The sequence below is a fragment of the Neolamprologus multifasciatus genome, chromosome 17 (genome assembly GCF_963576455.1).
Source record: "Neolamprologus multifasciatus chromosome 17, fNeoMul1.2, whole genome shotgun sequence".
NCBI classification, from domain to species: domain Eukaryota; kingdom Metazoa; phylum Chordata; class Actinopteri; order Cichliformes; family Cichlidae; genus Neolamprologus; species Neolamprologus multifasciatus.
The window spans coordinates 32,096,441-32,115,215 of record NC_140455.1 but is presented as its reverse complement, the minus strand read 5'-3'; the positions used below and the strand labels follow the sequence as shown (position 1 = coordinate 32,115,215).

Below are 18,775 nucleotides of genomic sequence, written 5' to 3'. Positions count from 1 at the left end.
CTCACAACAACACAACACCAGCTCTTGCACATATCCCCCCCCCCACACACACACACAGCTACAACATATAGACACAGATCTCTTGAGTTCTCTGTGGCACCTGTGAGCTCCCAGAGCAGCACCTTGCCCAGACCTTAAGTGGTGTTTGCTACCAGACACAAAAATAAAGTAGCTATAACTTCAAAAATTATTGCCATTAAATTTGAATTGTCATTGGAGGATAGTTATGAGTGTAGGGGACCTCATGTACTTGATCAGTCACAGCACAATCATGAGATTTTCCTCTGTTTTGAGGGATCTTTACAAGGACTACAAACTATCTTAAACGGATGCCGTTAGGTGGCCTTATTTTGAAATAATGTGCCTTTGCTGTTTTAGACAGCACTTCAGCTCTCATCGCTGGCCTGCGTGCCTCGTTAATTTGGATATTTTTTGCAGCGTGCTTCACCTCTAACAGAAAAAGACAGAGACGAGAACAGGCTTCTGGGAGATGACTGACGGCGGCTCTCGGCCAACCAGAGCAGGGATGCTGCGCGCACCTCGCCTGCTTCTCTGACGCTATTGGCTCCTCTCTGGAGAGTCGGGGGTTTGTTCTAATATTAATGACTGCCGAGGAGACGGCGGCGCATCTATGTGGTCCGCCTGACACTTGATCGAGAGGGAGAGATGCGTTCGTAACAGCCGCTGTTAAGACGAAGGGAAGGGAAGGAAGGGAAGGGCACGAGGATCCCACGAATCTTTCTCCGTTCCTTCGCCACACTGCTTTTGGACTTTGCCGTTTCGCCTCATGCAGAAACCCGTGCGTTTTCCCGAGGAATAGAGACCACAACTGATTCCTCATCAGCTGCGTGAGAACAAGAAGACCACACATTGTTGACTGGCTTTATGTTGCGCGCTGGGGCTCTCTCCCGTCATCGGAGGGGCGCACTTGATGGGAATACAGACACAAAACTGCTTTGTATCCGAGGGTGATGAAACCCGGTAAGTTTACTCTGTTTGCTGCTCTAATTTATATTTGTCGTTTTCGTCCGTGTCGCGCAATTGCGTCTGCGCAACGGCTCACAAGTTCACGAAAAAAAAACACGAACGAAATTGAGCGATTCCTGTGTTTTTTGTCGCACACACAGAGGAAAAATACACATCAGGTTGCTTCCTAAATGTCAAAACAGTCACTCATGTGCCGATTGCAGAAATTAGGGACAAATACTACTGGATAACGAATCTTGTGACTGGCCTCGAACCTCCCTGTTTGGATGTAGGGACGCGCTTTTGCGCAACTATGCAGGATGCGCCTTTTAACCGGACCGTATTTTGGCTGTGTTTGGATTAAGAAGGAAAATCAGTTAAAGACAAGAAAAAGACAAGCCCCCGTGGTTGTGTGTGTGTGTGTGCGTGCGGGTACGCTTCTATGTTTGTGTGTTGGTGGATGGAGTGATTGGCTGGCAGCTTCATGTCCTCGGGTGCTGCTTAGTGAGCACACACCAGACACGTCTCTAAGAAACCCACAGAATGCCCCCCCCCCTCCTCCTCCCCTCACTCTCCCCCTCTCTGTTAAACCTTCCTGTTGCAAACATAGAAGTCGATACCCACACATGCCACGAGAGTACACGTCCACTGGCTTTATTTTTCAAACCCCACGCTCCTCAAAGGCTGATTGCTTCCTCCGCGGCTGTGCCATACACCGGAATCAGGGCTTTTACTTTGTGATTAACGCATCTACCGGAAAGCACCTTCTTGCGCATTCACCATCACCATCATCATCCCTTCACCTGCTTGTGCCTGTACACCCACACATCCAGGGATCTGGCTGGAGAAAGAGAGGGTGGCATTCAGTAATCCCTTAACTGCATTGGGGCGTCTTTCTCTAACACCCCCCCCCCCCCCACCACCACCACCACCACCTCAAAATTCTGCCCCTCACAGCCTCTCCTCTCTGTCCAAAATGTATTCCACACAGCAGATCTATTATTCCTGAATAATTTGGATAAACAGATAATGGCCGATAATGACAAATGTGGATTTTTACCAAAGCAGGCTATCCAATTCTGATTGCTGTAATCTTCTGTTCAAACGTGTTCTGTGTGCGCACACACATGTGTGTGTTTGTGTGTCCGTTTGCTTGTTCCAAGTGATGGATACAATAGATTTTGGCCTCCACAGTGCGAATGACTCACCCAAAACAGCTGCTCCATGTGAACCACACAATGAAATGCCACACGAGAGCCATCGTGCCCTCACATCCGACACCATGCCACACTGAGAAAACCTCAGCCCTTCACACTTGAATTATGTGGCTGGCTACCCGCAAAGCCTGTATTATAGCATTCGACCACCAGCGTTTGACAAGCAATCCCCGCAACATATTTATCAAGTGAGCGAGCAGTGGCAGCTGAGATTTAATGTGATGCAAGATAGAGCCGCAAACTTTGTGAAGCTCAAAATCAAGTATAGACTCCTAACATGGCAGCCACTTTGCAGTTTCTCCCCCCAAGTAGTAACAAAAGCATTAAAACAAACCCGTATTGGTTTTCTTCATTAATTTAGGCACACTTGTTCAAAACAAATCAATATTACATGTCCACCAACAAGTCATACGCTTAAATTGTGTGGCTTTGTGAATTGCCTATTGATCTGCGTGAGAAGCAGAGGTGGGGTGGGAAAGGTATTGTGCCTGCAGTGGCCTTGTGGAGGCTTTGAGAGCATGATCAGCAGCACGGTGTGGGTGTTCCATGTTAATTTTTCTCTATAGTCAGAGGGCAGCAGGTTGCAGCGAGGTGAGAATTATGTGTGGGTGCCAAATGCTACTATTGGTTTGAAATGGAGTTCAGAAAGCTCCAAGTGTAAGTGCCATCACAATCAAGTTCATCCTTTTTTTTTTTTTTTTTCTTTGATGGCGATAACAAGATGCAGAAGTATCCATCAGGGGGCTCCTCAGTGAAATCCATGTAAACATATTCACAAGACGGCTGCGGGGGATCAGCCCGTGCAGCCAAGCATAGGCTCTCTGGTAGCATCTCCATTCCCAAACAAACACAGGCACCCGTTAAAATGGAATAAGCAGAGGCAGAGGGCAAAAAGGAACAGTGGGGAAGAGAATGGTGTGCATGTTTGTTTCGGAGCCAGTGGGTGGACTTGAAATAAACAAAGAAAAAAGAGCTGTGGATCAAAACATGCCACGACGGAAACATCCATGACATTTTACCATTTTCAGTCCGTATCAAAGGTCAAAACAGGATGTGACACTTCCTTTGTATCCACTGACATTTACTTCTTGGATTTGGACTTTTTGGTACTTAGCTTGGGCACATTTCTGGTGGGAGTGGATTTAAGGATTTAGGAGTGCCAGAGCACGGCTTTACCAAAAAAAAAAAAAAAAGGTGCACTCAAAACCAGACCGTGTGTTAACAGCAAAATGCCAGGCCTGTGAGAATCTAGGACTGATGCTCACAATAAAAATCAAAGCTGCTAACCGCTAATTAAGCTGCTCTTCGGCAGACTCACATCAGAGCGGTACACGTTAGCGACATATGACCATATTGCAGTTTAAAACGCGAGCAGAGACGAAGGAGGACATCTGAAGGGCCACTGCTGTGCGGTCCATCTGCTCTGCATTCTGACTGATACGTATAGGCCCTTAGTGTGCTGACGGAAATGGTAGTGATGCTGCATCCCGAGAACAAACCCAGCTGAACTGTTGTCGAGCTGCCGTGACCGATGCACGGAAACACAAGCACACATGCTCAGTTGGCCGCGTGAACGTATGTGCCGAAATGAGCATGTATACAGAGAATATCTGCCCGCAGACACAGAGCCTTTTGAAAGAACCCCGTCTTTGGTCTTTTTAGGCGAAGAAAGAGTAGCTGAGAATGAAAACAGAAAAGAGAAAGCCCATATCAAACCCCATGAAATCATAATAAAGAGGCCCAAGCCAGCGATAAATGCATTTCAGTGGCATATAATGATTGATTCCATCTTCTGTGGGAACCTATTCTCTGCAGGCTTGTGGCCCCTTGACCAGCCATATATTATTCATATAAATATAGATAGGTGCGCATCTTAGAGGGAGCTCGCATGCCACATTTGCACCTGCAGATTCAATTTGGCTCTGACTTTGAGGGATATGCCGCTGGCTCCATTTCCCCTGCCTTCCCCCTCCACCCCACCCCACACCTTCCTCTTTCATTCTAGCTAGCAGCTATACATGGAACATTATGCAGATTTTTGTCAAGAGTGAGTGCGATTATGTTTGGGGAGAAATGAGTGTTGGAATGTTCGCTACGCCTTTGACCTTATCAGCGGCAGCCTTAAGCTGGATACCTTGGCTTAATTTTAATAGATGCAGCACTATGCGAATTAGACAAGGGGACCTAGCTGTGCTTTTTCACCGTGTGGCACGTTCTGCATGCATTATGCGAATGAGCCCCTGCGTGTTTGGGTTCTCTTTTTTTTTCACGGAGGCCACAGTCTGCTACGTTACGTGCCGGCAAATGCACTGATCTCTTCTTCTCATGTATTTGCATGTGTTCCTGTCCGCTGTGTGCATGCGCGAGGCAGGTGGGTGCGTTATATAGTGTTCAATAGTCCACCTTGTGTGTGTGTGTGTGTGTGTGTGTGTTCTCCCTCACTCAGCCCAAGGGCATGTCTTCTCCAGAAAAGAGCTGAAAAACCAGCGATAGGGGGTCCTGTGGTTAATTTGGAACATTGATTCTACATTAAGAGTCGACTTGCCACTGATTCATGGCTATTCAAGTGCAGATGTAAGGGGAAAGGTTTCCATCTGCTCCCCCATGGATGCACACACGTACACATACATATAAGTACAGGAAGCTTCATTATGCATACACACATACAAGGTTCTCTTTAATGGACTCTCTCTTGCCTTGGAGAAAGTATAATAGTAAATCAATGAGGTGAAGGGCAGAAGGAGGGACAGTTAAGCCTTCTGAAGGCCTCCACCCAATATGAGGCTTAACCAGAATGTATATCAGACTCGTTGTGATTGCAACATGACCGTGCTGCATGTTCACCACAGGTCCAAGTGCTGCATCTCTGAAAAGAAACACATCTTGATCAGTTGTGTTTATAAAGTAGAGCAGCAGTGGATGGATAAACTATAGCTTTCCAATAATGCAAAGTGGCTGCATGTATTAAGCACATAAAACAACAACCTTAGTCTTAACCCATCGCTAATATATTTATCACTCATGTGGGTGACACTTGAGAAATACTGCCCTCAGTAAATAATAAAATTACAGTTAATGAAACTTTAGTAGTCATCTTACACAAAGTCAAGCTATTTAATCATCATCGGTAATTTTCTAACTTATTATTTATGCCATTAAGTTCTGTGGTAAAAGATATTTAGGAATTCGGTAGTAGTATCTCATTCCCCTGGAGTCAAATGCTGCCATTCAGTTGCTGGCATACCAGAAATGTGTACACGGTCTTTTATTGGTGGCTCCAAAATGCACTTTGAGAGTGCTCTCACATCCATCTTGTCATATTTTAACTGAAATCATGATCATTTCCTAAACCTAATCCAGTCGTTTGATTGGATTTAGCTGATGGCTAGTAAGAATCCAGAAGCCAGTAAGCATCCACTAAATTTTTCATAGATATTTTACAAACCAAATTTACAAAATGTACAACATCTTTACAAAAGTTCAATCAAGTGTTACCCCTCACATTGCAGTTGGTAATTAGAAAATAGGAGCCATATGGTAAGACATGCACAAGACATATAATGGCAGGGGTGAAGAGTCTTGGGAAGGCAATTAGGCCAAAAGCAGACACTATGCAGGATAGGCATAGAAATATATAGTGAGACACGATGACATGCTGTCATTCTCCACAGCCCAATGGCTGGGCAGATGATGATGCAAACAGACAACATAAGGAGAAAAATTTCTCAATAAGGACGAGCAGAGAAAAATGCGAGAAGAGCAGGTTTATAAAAAGAGATATTTGGCTTGTATTATCATGAGAAAAAGGGAATGACAGAGTGAATAGAGAAAGAAAAGAGCCCGAGCTGAGGAGAGGGTGATGGGTGAAGAAAGCCTCGCAAGGCTTATTACCAGTGGATCAAAATTCCCAGTGAACCGTTTCTACAATACACAGGCTATTCTCCTGAAAGAGGAGGCAATTCGACTGCGCCCTACTTTCCACTTACATCTGACCTTTATGTCTTCCACCCAGTTTTACCACAGTGAGTTTAATGTCTACCTCTCAGCAAATGCAATACTGCCTTGTTACCACTTAAACCATGCAGGCCTCATAATCATCTCCCCGAGGGCCAATATGCTTCCCACGAAAAGAAAAAAACTTGCGTCTTGATCTCACAAATTTTTCTCCTTGTTTTCGGCCATTCCTGCCGTTGCATGCAGAACTTGTGTTTTGTGTAATAAATGATTGCATTTTCTTTCTTAGGTGAACTTGTCTCCACACAGGGCACTGATGAGCACCCAACCTGTGACAAAGCAATCACCTCTGTTTCCCCGCTTCGCTAAATCCCATCCAAGCCCCGTGAACCGAGCGGGAGGATTTATAATAACTCATTTCAATAAACAGAATAAAACAAACAGTTCTGCCCGGCCGCTTGGCCGCCCGACGACTTGAGTCAGGGTTTCCTGAATTAGCGCCGCAGAGCCACTTGGACCACTGCTTTCTGGCCCTCCTGTGCATACTCATTAATTTCAAGTGGTCATATCTCACTGGTCTCTAATCAAACTGTATTTGTGCCATTACTATCCTGTGCAGCCACAGTGTTAGGATAATGTAGATGGTCTGGTGGGAAAGTAAGCGAGGTGTTGCCAAGATGTGAATGAAAAAGCTTTTCACCTTGACAGCGCGTGAACCTCTTAACCGAAGCCTCGTCCTAATTCGCCCGGTGCCATTTGCAGATTACGGGAACTCTCTAAACACTATAAAACATATAAAATAATCTCTAAATTACAGAATCAGATTCATGTTTAAAAAACAAAAAGCAAAAAAAAAAACAGGGCAGCAACATGTCAGCGTAAATGTGCAGCATTTTAATGAGGAGAGATTCGAAGGCTTTCAATTGTGTCAAAGGTCATTCTAATTAAGAGTGAAATGTGCGGATAACAAGGTCTAAAGCCATAGCGGTTCATAAAGGTGACGCAATCACGCTGTCATTTCTGAACAGCATCTTTATTGGAATATGTCAATAACTACAGAAGCTCCTTACTCTAAGTGATGATGCAATAACTCTGCTAAATAAAAGCATCTTAGGCGCCTACACAGAATTTGTGTTCTTGTCAAACATGTGCAAATGAGATGCGGAGGTGAAAAAGTGCACATTGCAAAAAACATTTACACTGAGGTGATGTGGAAACCAGTGATAAAATATATATGTGTGTATATATATATATATATATATATATATATATATACACAAACATATATATATATATATATATATATATATATATATATATATATATGTATATGTTTGTATATATATATATATATATATATATATATATATATATATATATCAAAATAAATCATGGCATACCTGAAGCATGAAGCATGTTTGGGAGCAACCTGCCTGAGGAGATAAGGCTGATTCATTGACGTCCTATGAAAAGATTCTAAAAACACATTTTTTTTAGAGCTGTATGTATGTTTGTGTGAAGTCTTTTTTTAAATTCTTTTTTAAATCACTGTTTGTGTGTCTTGCTTGTTTTTATCATATTCTGTACTTATTATGTCATTATGTTAAGTTTTTATTAGAGGCTGACCAATATATCAGCGGGTCTGACTGATAATAGTTCCCTGTGGTGGATACACGGATACATTATTTGCAGATATTGCTGGTATTTGTAAGGATTCAGTACACATAATAAATGTTAGGGAAATCGGTTTATGTTTCAAGTGTCTGAAAGAAAAAATATCACCCGATACATTGGATTTTTAAAATCACCAGCTATCAGTATATGGATCAGTCTTAAAAATCCTATATAAGTCAAATCTTTTCTTTTACTTAATTCTTACTAAATTACACAATGTTAATCAAATTTGTTTTTGTGTAACCTCACAGTTTGGCTTACCAGTCTGTTCATATTATTATTAACTATAGTAATTAATTAAGTATAGTTATTATAGTATAGTGGTATTATAGTAGTAGTAATATTATTGGTATTAAAATGATGGCATACAAATTTATGTGGTACACAGTTTCTAAAAGTACTGCATTCATTAATTTGCAGATATATCGAAACCTTTGGCTACTAAGAAGCATCAACGGAATGGCTGTGTTAAATTTCAAGACCATCTCGTGTAGTGACAAACCCACAAATAACAAACCACCTGACTCTGCAGCTGTCTTTAGCGCAGCAGAGCATCTTACAGGTCATAGCGTATATTTCAGCTGCAGCAGGCAGCTGTTTCCCGCAGCACGTTATCAGCCCAGCATCAAACAGCAGACAGTCAAAGTTCTGCCTGGTGAATATATCGGCGGATTTAGTTTCTCTTGATTTTTGTGCTTGAACGCAAAAGAGCTAAACAGAGACTGAATTTTGGACTTGCGTACCTCAGACGGATTGAAGTAAAACCCCAAATTGGGCGATAATGTTTAACCACACAAGCTCAGCCTGTTAATAGGTATCAGATCTTTCATTTAACTGTTATAAGATTATAACGTGTCAGTGTCTCTTCAGGCTTTCACCTAGGAGATGGAGAGCAGTGTTGGTAATGAAACCCAGTGGTGGTAAACAAACCCGTATTTCACCCAGCTAAGGCAGTCTTGAAACGAGGCAGATACAAGCAGCTTGTTTTGCTGCGATACTCCCAGCCAGGATTAACAATTCTGAAAGTGGAAAGCCCATGGGCTACACTGCCAGCCTCCCACTGTAATGGAGCTGCTCGCCCACCACTCTCTTTCTCCTCTGACACCTTGGAACTTGTGCTCCATGAGTGAACACCTTAGCCTGACCTATAAAAGGTCCCCTGAACAAATGTCAAAGCTTTGGCTTAATGCGTTAGCGCAGGTAGACATTAGGTTGCTGGAGATCCCATTACAAGCTTTCCGTGTTCTGTTCTAAGGTGTTGATTTTGTACCTCAGTACTCAGGATTTAGTAAAGCTTTTCCACACACAGATTACCAGCATCCATCTTTGAATTCAATTTACCCCAGCCATATTAAGCACATTTCTCTATGTCCAGCAGTTACGTAATGTTTTTTCTTGTTTCTTTCTACTTTTTTCCGTCTTTGACCAGAATTTGACTGGATCAAGCTAAGATTAATATTTCTTGCAACGACAGCATTACAAGGGTCAGTAGTGGTTAATAGCTCAATGCCACAACAGAAACGAAGACGTTTCTCCTCTGGCAAGTCACTTTGTCCTCCAGATCTCTTCTTTCCGTTCTCCCTCCACTCAGGCTCTGCCTCAATTACCAGCAACTGAGCAGTGGACTGTGGGAATTAGCTCTGTATAGTAGCTGTGTGTGTCTGTGTGTGGGGATGTGGTTCGGTAACTTGACTGGATTTTTACTAATAGGTTTGTACAAGTGGTAGTCATGGTGCAAGGCCTTCAGAATATAGACTGCCTGTTCATTGGGCTCCGCATTATTCAGTCGCACGATACCAATTTATGTGATCAACTGCCTGTAGATGATTAGGATAGTGCACTTAAAATAATGCAAGTATGGGACAATATTCCAACCTTAAGCGTATTGAAACTCTATTAGGGATGGGCATTTCAAGCAAAAATACTGCTTGTATTCACTGGGAGCTATTTGGATATTCCTCAAAGAGCATTTCAATTGAGGCTCTGTCGTTGAAAGCTTTACTGTTGTAACATCTTCCGTTTGTCCGTTTTCTGCAAGACACACACTGTTGGCCACGACCATATCTAAGATCTGCATTTTTCTGAACCACATGTTGGATTATCATTAATAGAATTTCATCCTCATTAATCAGCAGGGAAATATGTTCTTCTTGCTGGCCTCATCATCATGCACATTGTCCTGTAAAGCCTTCCTAATCCAGTCCTTGATTTTTGATGGAAAAGCAAGCATTAGCGTCCGCCAAACCAAATGAAATCCCTCTCTCAATCTGTCCCTATTTCCAAAACCTCTTTAGTGTCCACGATGTCGTCCTCACATCCATCCTCGCCAGAATCTAATGGAGAAGCAGTGTGCTGTGAAAATAGGGCAGTGCTGTGTCTTACAGCACACCAGTTCCCTTAGCGGGAAATATTGATTGAAACATTAATTAGTCCGAGAGTGTTCCCTCTGACGTAACTAGCTGGTAAAACAAATAACAGCAGCCCGTCTTGGAACCACCTGCAGTGAATTCACAATAAAGCTAAGCCATAACAGTTAACCTGACCACATTATGCTGCTGGTAATTGTGATTACTAAGGAGAAAAAGCCGGGGCGAGCAGAGGTGAGAACTAAATGCGGTAGGCTGTATTACAAAGTCTGTCCTGTGCTTCCAGGATATGGATCAACTGCATAGCCCACGATGGAGAGCCGGTGCTGAGGGAGAGAGGCTAAGTCCTGTTTATCAGAATTCTCTGGGTGTAGAAGCTTATTAAAGTGCCAGGTGCTTTTGAAAAATAATACCCCCCTTTTCCCCCCACACACACCACCATCCCCACCTCCTCCCTCTTTCACAACCTTACTGTCTGCCTTCCTGAACCAAACCACGCTCTAGCCAGTGATGGCACACAGGTTGAGGAATGAACCCTGGGCTTGGCTCTACCAGCGGGCAAACTCCAGCATTTCTGCTTCCTTCAGAAGTTCTTATTCATTTATTTATTTATTTATTTATTTCACCCACCACCACCACATCTCCCCCGTGGCCACCGAGGTGGAAACAGCGAAGGTGATGAAATGAAATCATTTCTCTTCCCTTGTTTTCACTTTCCAGCCACCGTCACAGTTCTCCTCTTGATTCTTTCTATTTCATCCGCGGTCTCTTCTGACTTTTCTCATGATGTGGCGCCTGATCTCATAGACCCCAAAATATCACAAGCACCATCAAACCCATCTGTTCAGTAAGAGGCAGTCACATATGACAAATTACATACACTTCAACTGTGGAGCTTCTGCCACGTCAGGATGTGATGGAGACACTAATCATACGACGGTGCGAGAGACAGTAGATAAAAAAGCTGTGTGAGTCACATGAAGGAGGAAGCATCTAAGCTATACCCATATGGAAAAGAAATAGAAAAAACTTAGACTTGCATCAGCTTTAGCTTGCTTCATATAGTGAATCATATAAGGCTTATATGTGGCCACTTTCTCATTACTTTCATATATTGTTTTACGAAGTATCAAAAACATACAAGTTTCATTTATATAATTTTTCAAGGGCTCTTATATCTGTTTTCACTCTTGTATGCTTTTCATACAAGCTTCACACAAGACAGATACAAACTTTATAAGATTTATATATATCTTTTCCATATGGGTAGTTATATATCTACAATGCTTATAAATGGAAATAATCATACAATAGTCTTTGTTACATAAGAATATTGAACAAGCTTACAAAGGCCAAATATTGTTACAGGTGAAATTGTTTGCCTTTCGCTTTGAAACGACCAAAATCTGCCTACATTTCCCAGAATTCCATTTTAGGAACATTTGTAAATACCGTATCACTCTTTAGAAATAGTCAGCGGCACAAACATATGCGTTTTTAACAGTTAAAAAAAACCCTGAGAGCAAATATGTTGACCTACAAATGAAGTAAAATATGCACAATAGCCTTGAACTTTCACTCAAATCAGACTCTGTCTAAAATCAGTGCAATGGATTTTATCCATTGCCTTTAATTTAAATGTCTCAGAGAAATTAATGGATAATTTACTAGCCTAAAAAAAATCCCAGAATAAAATGGAAATGTCAGAGAAGTGTGCACCACTTTCTGCTAACAGTACTGTACTGCATTTTATAGTTCCTGTTGAGCCCATGAGAGTACATGACCTTAAAATGTCTTGTATGAAGTGTAATGAAAGGGTGAATAAAGGCAGACAATTTAGACAAAGCTAACTGCACTGGGTAGATAATTGAATTTTAATTTTAATTTATAATATTTGCTTCAATTTATTATTCAGACAGCATTATCAAAATGAAAACACTTATTGTGCCATGCCGTGTTTGGTAATGATGTTATTGTTTTTCTTTTCAGTGCATCCATTTCCTTTATTACAACCCTGTTCATTTATGTACTTATAGATGACGAATGACAATGAAACGTAGATGAAATGCATTTTTTCAGTTCAGTAAGACCACAGATATTACATAAAACTACTAAACAATCGTGACACTCATCACCGACCTAAATGACTGTGATCATCCTCAAATTTTTAAATGAAAAAGAACATAGATTTAGCTGATGATCTTCGATCTGTAACTATTTTATCCATTATTCAAATATCCATGTTCAAGACAATACCATAATAATCACTTATTTTCTTCACTTCAGGCACCTTTTAGTAATCTGTGTCCATTGGTAAACTGCATGACCTGTTTTTCCAGAAATGCTAAATCCTATTAGCATACAGATGTGCTGATTGCTAAAAAGATTAATTACGTCAACACGTTAATGCATTTTAATTTTCATGGCGGTCGGTTGTTGCGTCTCCTAACAAACAGGTGCAAACTGCATCTAGGTCAGCTGTTTAGTTTGCATTTACAGCCTAACCGTCTCACTCCATTGTGTATTACTGGCTGCCCATTTACTTGTTGCTATAGTGACTGCCACATTCTAGTGTCTTTGAGGTAGCTTGCCCTAAAGGGTAACGCTTAAGCCCTAGGATGTCTGCAATTTAAGAATCTTAATGAAGCCTTCTCTTTAACCAATAATAGACTCATACTGCTAGCATCAAGATTTAGTGCTATATAGTAGTGGTACATGTGGTACATCCTCAGAGTGAAGTGTAGAAGGTCAAGCAGATATAAATCCATTGTTCTACGTCTTGAAGGGAACGTGTATAAATGTCAACATGCATCAGTGTGCCTATAACAAATGTCAATATGTCCAAACCTTTTTCTCATGGCATTCTCTGACCATGCCCATTATCTGGTAATACTCACATGTTTCTCTCTGTCTTGTTTGTTTTACGCAGGTAGGAATGGACTGGGCTGTGGATTCTGGAAGCTAGTAAAGACAATCAGTGAGGACGGTTATCTTTAAAGAGAGAAGACGTTTTATGGATACCTATAAAGGTTATTAATATAAGTCTTTTGAGGTGTAATATTGGTCCAGGCATTTTTTTTTTCCGCCTCCCACCTATTTTTGGCTCGCCTGATTGCACCCTTGGCCTCAAACCCTGACACCATCATTGAGTGCATCAAGGGCATCTACATAGGAAGACAATAAAACACTAGGGAGCCCTGTGGCAGTTGCAGCAGGGCTGATGAGTCAGTTGCCACAGCGGCTGCAACAAATGAGTAATTATTTGTGAAGATAATAGCTGAGACCAATCAATCTACAAGGACCAATTTCTGACTGGAGGAAATCGGTCCAATATGAAGGACTTGTCATTTGTGGATCATCTCTTTGTTGGCTTGGCCATGGCCTCTTTTGTTGTAGCCACTGAGCTGAGGCCTGATTGCCCAAAGCTTTGTGTGTGTGAGATTAGACCCTGGTTTTCCCCTACTTCTGTCTACATGGAGGCGCAGACAGTTGACTGCAATGATTTGGGACTCTTTAGCCTGCCAGAAAAATTACCAGTGGGCACGCAAGTACTGTTACTGCAAACAAACAACGTCGAGAGGATTGACAGACCTTTGGATTACATGCCCAATATCACAGAGATTGATTTATCGCAAAACAACTTATCCTCGATCAGCAACGTCCACCTTGGGAATCTTACTCAGCTCCTCGCCCTTCACTTAGAAGAGAACTGGATACGAGAGCTTCCTGAGCAATGCCTGTCAGAAGTGGCAAACCTTCAGGAGCTCTACATGAATCACAATCTCATCTCTTCTATCGCTCCGCTGGCTTTCCAGGGTCTAAGCAACCTTGTGCGACTCCATCTCAATTCTAACAAGCTGAGTGTCATTAAAAGAGAGTGGTTTGAACCTTTGCCAAATCTGGAGATCCTAATGATTGGTGAAAATCCAGTTCTTTCTATTGATAACATGAACTTCAAACCTCTAAGTAACCTCCGCAGTCTTGTTCTTACCAGAATGAACCTGTCCCAGCTTCCTGATGATTCACTGGCTGGTCTTGATAACTTGGAGAGCATCTCTTTCTATGATAATATTTTTCCCGAGGTTCCTCACTCTGCCCTGAGAAATGTCAAGAATCTTAAGTTTTTGGATCTAAATAAAAACCCCATTACTAGAATACAAAGAGGGGACTTTGTGGATTTGCTTCATTTGAAAGAACTAGGGATTAACAGCATGCCAGAGCTAGTTTCCATTGACAGCTTTGCCCTCAATAACCTCCCTGAGCTGACCAAAATCGAAGCAACCAACAATCCTAAACTCTCTTATATCCATCCTAATGCTTTCTACAAACTCCCACGGCTGGAAACCCTTATGTTAAACGGCAATGCTCTCAGTGCCCTCCACAGGATTACTGTCGAATCTCTTCCAAATCTGAGGGAGGTAAGCATGCACAGTAACCCAATCCGCTGCGACTGCGTAGTCCGCTGGATGAACATGAACAAGACCAACATCCGTTTCATGGAGCCTGACTCACTATACTGCGTAGAGCCTCCGGAGTATGAGGGCCAGCATGTCCGGCAGGTGCACTTCAGGGAGATGATGGAGATTTGCCTGCCACTGATATCACCCGAAAGCATGCCAGGGCACATTAAAGCACAGAGCGGGTGCTCAGTGTCACTTCATTGTCGGGCTTTTGCCGAACCAGAGCCGGACATCTACTGGATCACCCCATCTGGCACAAGGGTCCTGCCTAACACCGTATCTGACAAGTTCTACATGCACCCAGAGGGAACCTTTGACATCTACGATATAACAGAAAATGAAGCCGGTGTTTACACCTGTGTTGCCCATAATTTGGTTGGGGCTGATCTTAAATCCGTCTCTGTAGAGGTAAACGGATATTTCCCCCAACCTGTCAATGGTTCTCTGAATGTTAAAGTCAAATCAGTGGAGACACACTCCATTCTGGTCTCATGGAAGGCTGGCCCTGGCACTTTGGCTCCCAACATTAAATGGTACACTGTTTCAGATGCCAACCATCCCACCATGGCTTTTACCACCAGGGTTCCCTCAGATGTCCAGGTGTACAACCTTACCCATCTCAGCCCCGCCACTCACTACAAAGTCTGTGTGGATATCCGCAACATCCACTACAACCATGACACCAAATGTGTCACTGTCACCACTAAGGGATTAGAGTTGGCAGCCAAGGACACAGAAAAATGGGATGCAGCAGTAATCACTGTCTTTGGTGTGCTCCTGGCTGTGATTTCAGTGGCCTGCCTGTTTATTTATGTGTCTCTGAGGAACCACCACCTTTATGGGGATATAAGGAAATGGGACTCTAAAGCTTCACTGATACCAGTGGAAGCTCCCGGTATGCACTCATCTTTCTTTACAAAGCTGTGGGTTACGGGTAAGGGACTGCCAGGTGGAGTGGAAGTGAAAGCCACAGTCATAAATGTATCTGACAATGCCTTTTAAGAACCACAGCTTTGTAGAGCACCACACACCTACAGCAAATGGACAAGGCCACTGGGCAGGGGTGGACGATGATATACTGTTTTCAAAGGCATACCCATTGCCCGTTCCCAGCTCAGATACACTGGGAGAACTATTACTGGAAGGGGATGGAACGGTTTAAATTGACTACATGCGATCCCAGTTTCAACCCTAGTTGAAGTGGTGGCTTTGTAACCATCAAACCAAGCTAACATCAACCGGAAGGGGTATTTACTGCAAAAAAAATTCGATTACAGTACCATTCATACAGAAAGGCAGGCAGAGAAAAGTAAGTGGACGTGTTGAAGGTCAGCTCTCTTGTAATTGACTGTTAAATGTGTTCAGAGTTGTGGAACTGTCCGTGTGGTCCCAAGCAATACCGTCTGTGCTTTGTCAAACATCCATAGACGAGTTAGAGATACAGTAATAACACCTGTCTATTATGGGAAGGGAGATTTATTAGAGTAGACAAATAACAGTGACTATGGTGTAAGCCTTTTGATGAAATATACCCCCCCTTTTCTATTTAAAAACGGATTCTTGATTTTTCATGGAAATATTGTTATATATTCTATTATGTTGATGTAATGACAAATCCTCTGTATGTGAACAATTTAAATGGGTTTTAAATGAAGGCAAGGAGCAGACTACTTTTGATTACAACATCACATTAAGCTTAATGAAATTCAGCAACAAAATGGGTATCTAGAGAGGATATTTGCCAAATGGCTGTTTATGCTTTGTAGTTCTCATTGCAATGGTGACTGGCAAAAACACTGGACTCAAACAAATATATCGAGTTGTTTAAAACTAAAACGAGTGATGTTTTATCTCCTCAAGAGGTGGTTTGTTAATGCCCTGGTAAGTGCCTACAACAAGAGCTACGTGAGGTAAACGGAGAGGAAACTGAAGAAATTCATCAGCCACAGCAAAACACAGTCATGTCATCATTGCAGTCACAAGCTATTCTCCAGTACTTTTAGTGGAAATACTTTCTCAGTATTTTTAGCATACATATTTTAAGAAAACATTTTGTTGTTGCTTTGGGTGTCAAGTTAAAAAGCCATTTTTATATTACCTGTATTATATGTGATCAATGGGCACAACAGACTAATTAAGAAAAGCGCTAAGAAAAAAAAATAAATGTCATTGTTTCTTTTACAAACAATTGCCTACTTTCTCTCATTTTATTCTCATATTTATAACAACAGCAAAATGGACCTGTTATTTTCATTTTCATCTCTTTTTTTGGGCTCTACTTGAATAACTTTGCACGAGTTACGGTCCTAAATAACGATTATTTGTGTATAAATAACCCCTAATTTATACATTGGGCCTTGGTGCAACCTCTGCTGCCTGAAAAAAGCCCTTATAGAGCCCTTCCTCCCCCTTTAAGCCAACTTTCCTCTTATGGCTGCCCCTTATAAACCATATTCAGAATATCCTCTGTCAGTGAGATCATACAGAGGCAAAGGCAGAAAATACTGTCCGAGTATAAAAGCAGTCTGATGGCTGAACTTTTGGCTGTGATTTATTGCCAGGACGATGTTATCGGCCCATATTAGCTATTTCCGATTTATTGGTATCGACATTTGTAATTTGACCATAAACAAACATTAAACAGAAATAGATAAAGTCTGGGAGAAACACCCTTCAACCATGTTACAGCTATTGATGTTGCACAGTGTGGTCCACCACAGGTCATGCCACAACTTTGCCTTTGGCAACTGTTTTTGAATGTGCTTTGAACACCACAAACACAACAGGCAGCTGATCCAAGCAGAGTCGGACTAATCTACTACATGTTTGACAATAAAACAAGTTTATATTTAAAACTCATTATCATAATATCTTAGTGCTGACTCACACATAACTACACATAACAAATGTTAGGGAAATCTTTTTATGTTTGTCTGAAAGATACTAAATATTTGCTGATATATCAGATTTTTCCCCAAATATTAGTATTGATATCGGAAGCCACTTTGCTTATATTTTATTGTTATTTGTCATGCATAATGACATTCTCACATTTACATTTTTGCTTTTTAACCTTACTGTTGTTTTAAGTCTTAGTTAATTTGCCTTTGTTTATATGCATCAGAATATCGGAATCTTTACTCTCTCAGTTTTAAAAATCCCAAATCGGGATCTAATTACCTGGACATACATTAACCTCTTTGTTCTAAACTTTGGTCTTGTTTAAAAGGCACACCCATGATTGGACAACACTAGAAAGATGACAAACAATAACAAAAAGCATAGTAAATCCCCTTTAATAAATATACGCATGGCATCATCTTGTAATGGTGTACAGTGAAATGTGCCTTGACTTTTATATGACATTTCAACTGCAAGAATGTTTTACAGAGTATTGATAATGAGAAAATGGTACAGAAGAAAAAAAGTCTTTTGAGTCAGACCACAGGGGATGAGTCAAGGGACTTCAGCTGAATGGCTGAGTGGTCGTCCTGACCCTGGGAAGAAAAAGAAGAAGAAAAAAACCCAGCAACAAAGAGCAGAACTCATTAGTCGCCTCATTAAGAACATGTTCGTCCTTCAGCTGGTCTGAATATAGTCACTGTGTTGCAGCTACAGCTGCTGCAGCTCGTGCTCAGACGGGAACACAACGTCCCTACGACACCGAGATAAAGTACAGTATACCAAAAAGTCATGTGGAGTGGCACGGAGCCGAGTCGAAACTTCACATTTTATTTGTCTTACTGAATTATCCAGCACATAGAACATTTCACATGAGAAAGCCAAGCATGATGAATGGCTGTCAGAGGCAGAGTGACATGGTGGATTTATCAAACAGGGCCTAACACTCATACATCAGGCCAGCCTTCAGCACCACGGACAGAAGCTTTTAGAGCTGAGCCATCTGTCAAAGACAAAGGGAGTTAAAATATGACATGCCGTGCTCCTCAGGTATCGCTCAGGTCAGACTAGGTCTGCGTCTCTGCAAGCACAGATGCACAAATGAAGCTTGGCAGAGCTCAATGTCACATGCTTATGTTCTTACGTAGATAAAGAAAAGCAATTCAAGGTCACTCGCTGACACAGAGGGACTCCAGAAGAAAACAAAAACACTTATAGGCACAAACAGTTGAGCTCT

At 41.9% G+C, this 18,775-nt stretch overlaps 1 protein-coding gene across 1 annotated transcript; it reads left to right on the top strand.

Annotated features, from left to right (window-relative positions):
• The first annotated feature begins 592 nt into the window (after positions 1 to 592).
• lrrn3b (leucine rich repeat neuronal 3b) lies at positions 593 to 18,019 on the top strand. Its single transcript, XM_085138723.1, has 2 exons — positions 593 to 981; positions 13,107 to 18,019. Exon 2 carries the CDS (start codon positions 13,510 to 13,512, stop codon positions 15,637 to 15,639), a length of 2,130 nt encoding a protein of 709 aa, XP_084994849.1. The 5' UTR covers positions 593 to 981; positions 13,107 to 13,509; the 3' UTR covers positions 15,640 to 18,019.
• The last annotated feature ends 756 nt before the right edge of the window (positions 18,020 to 18,775 follow it).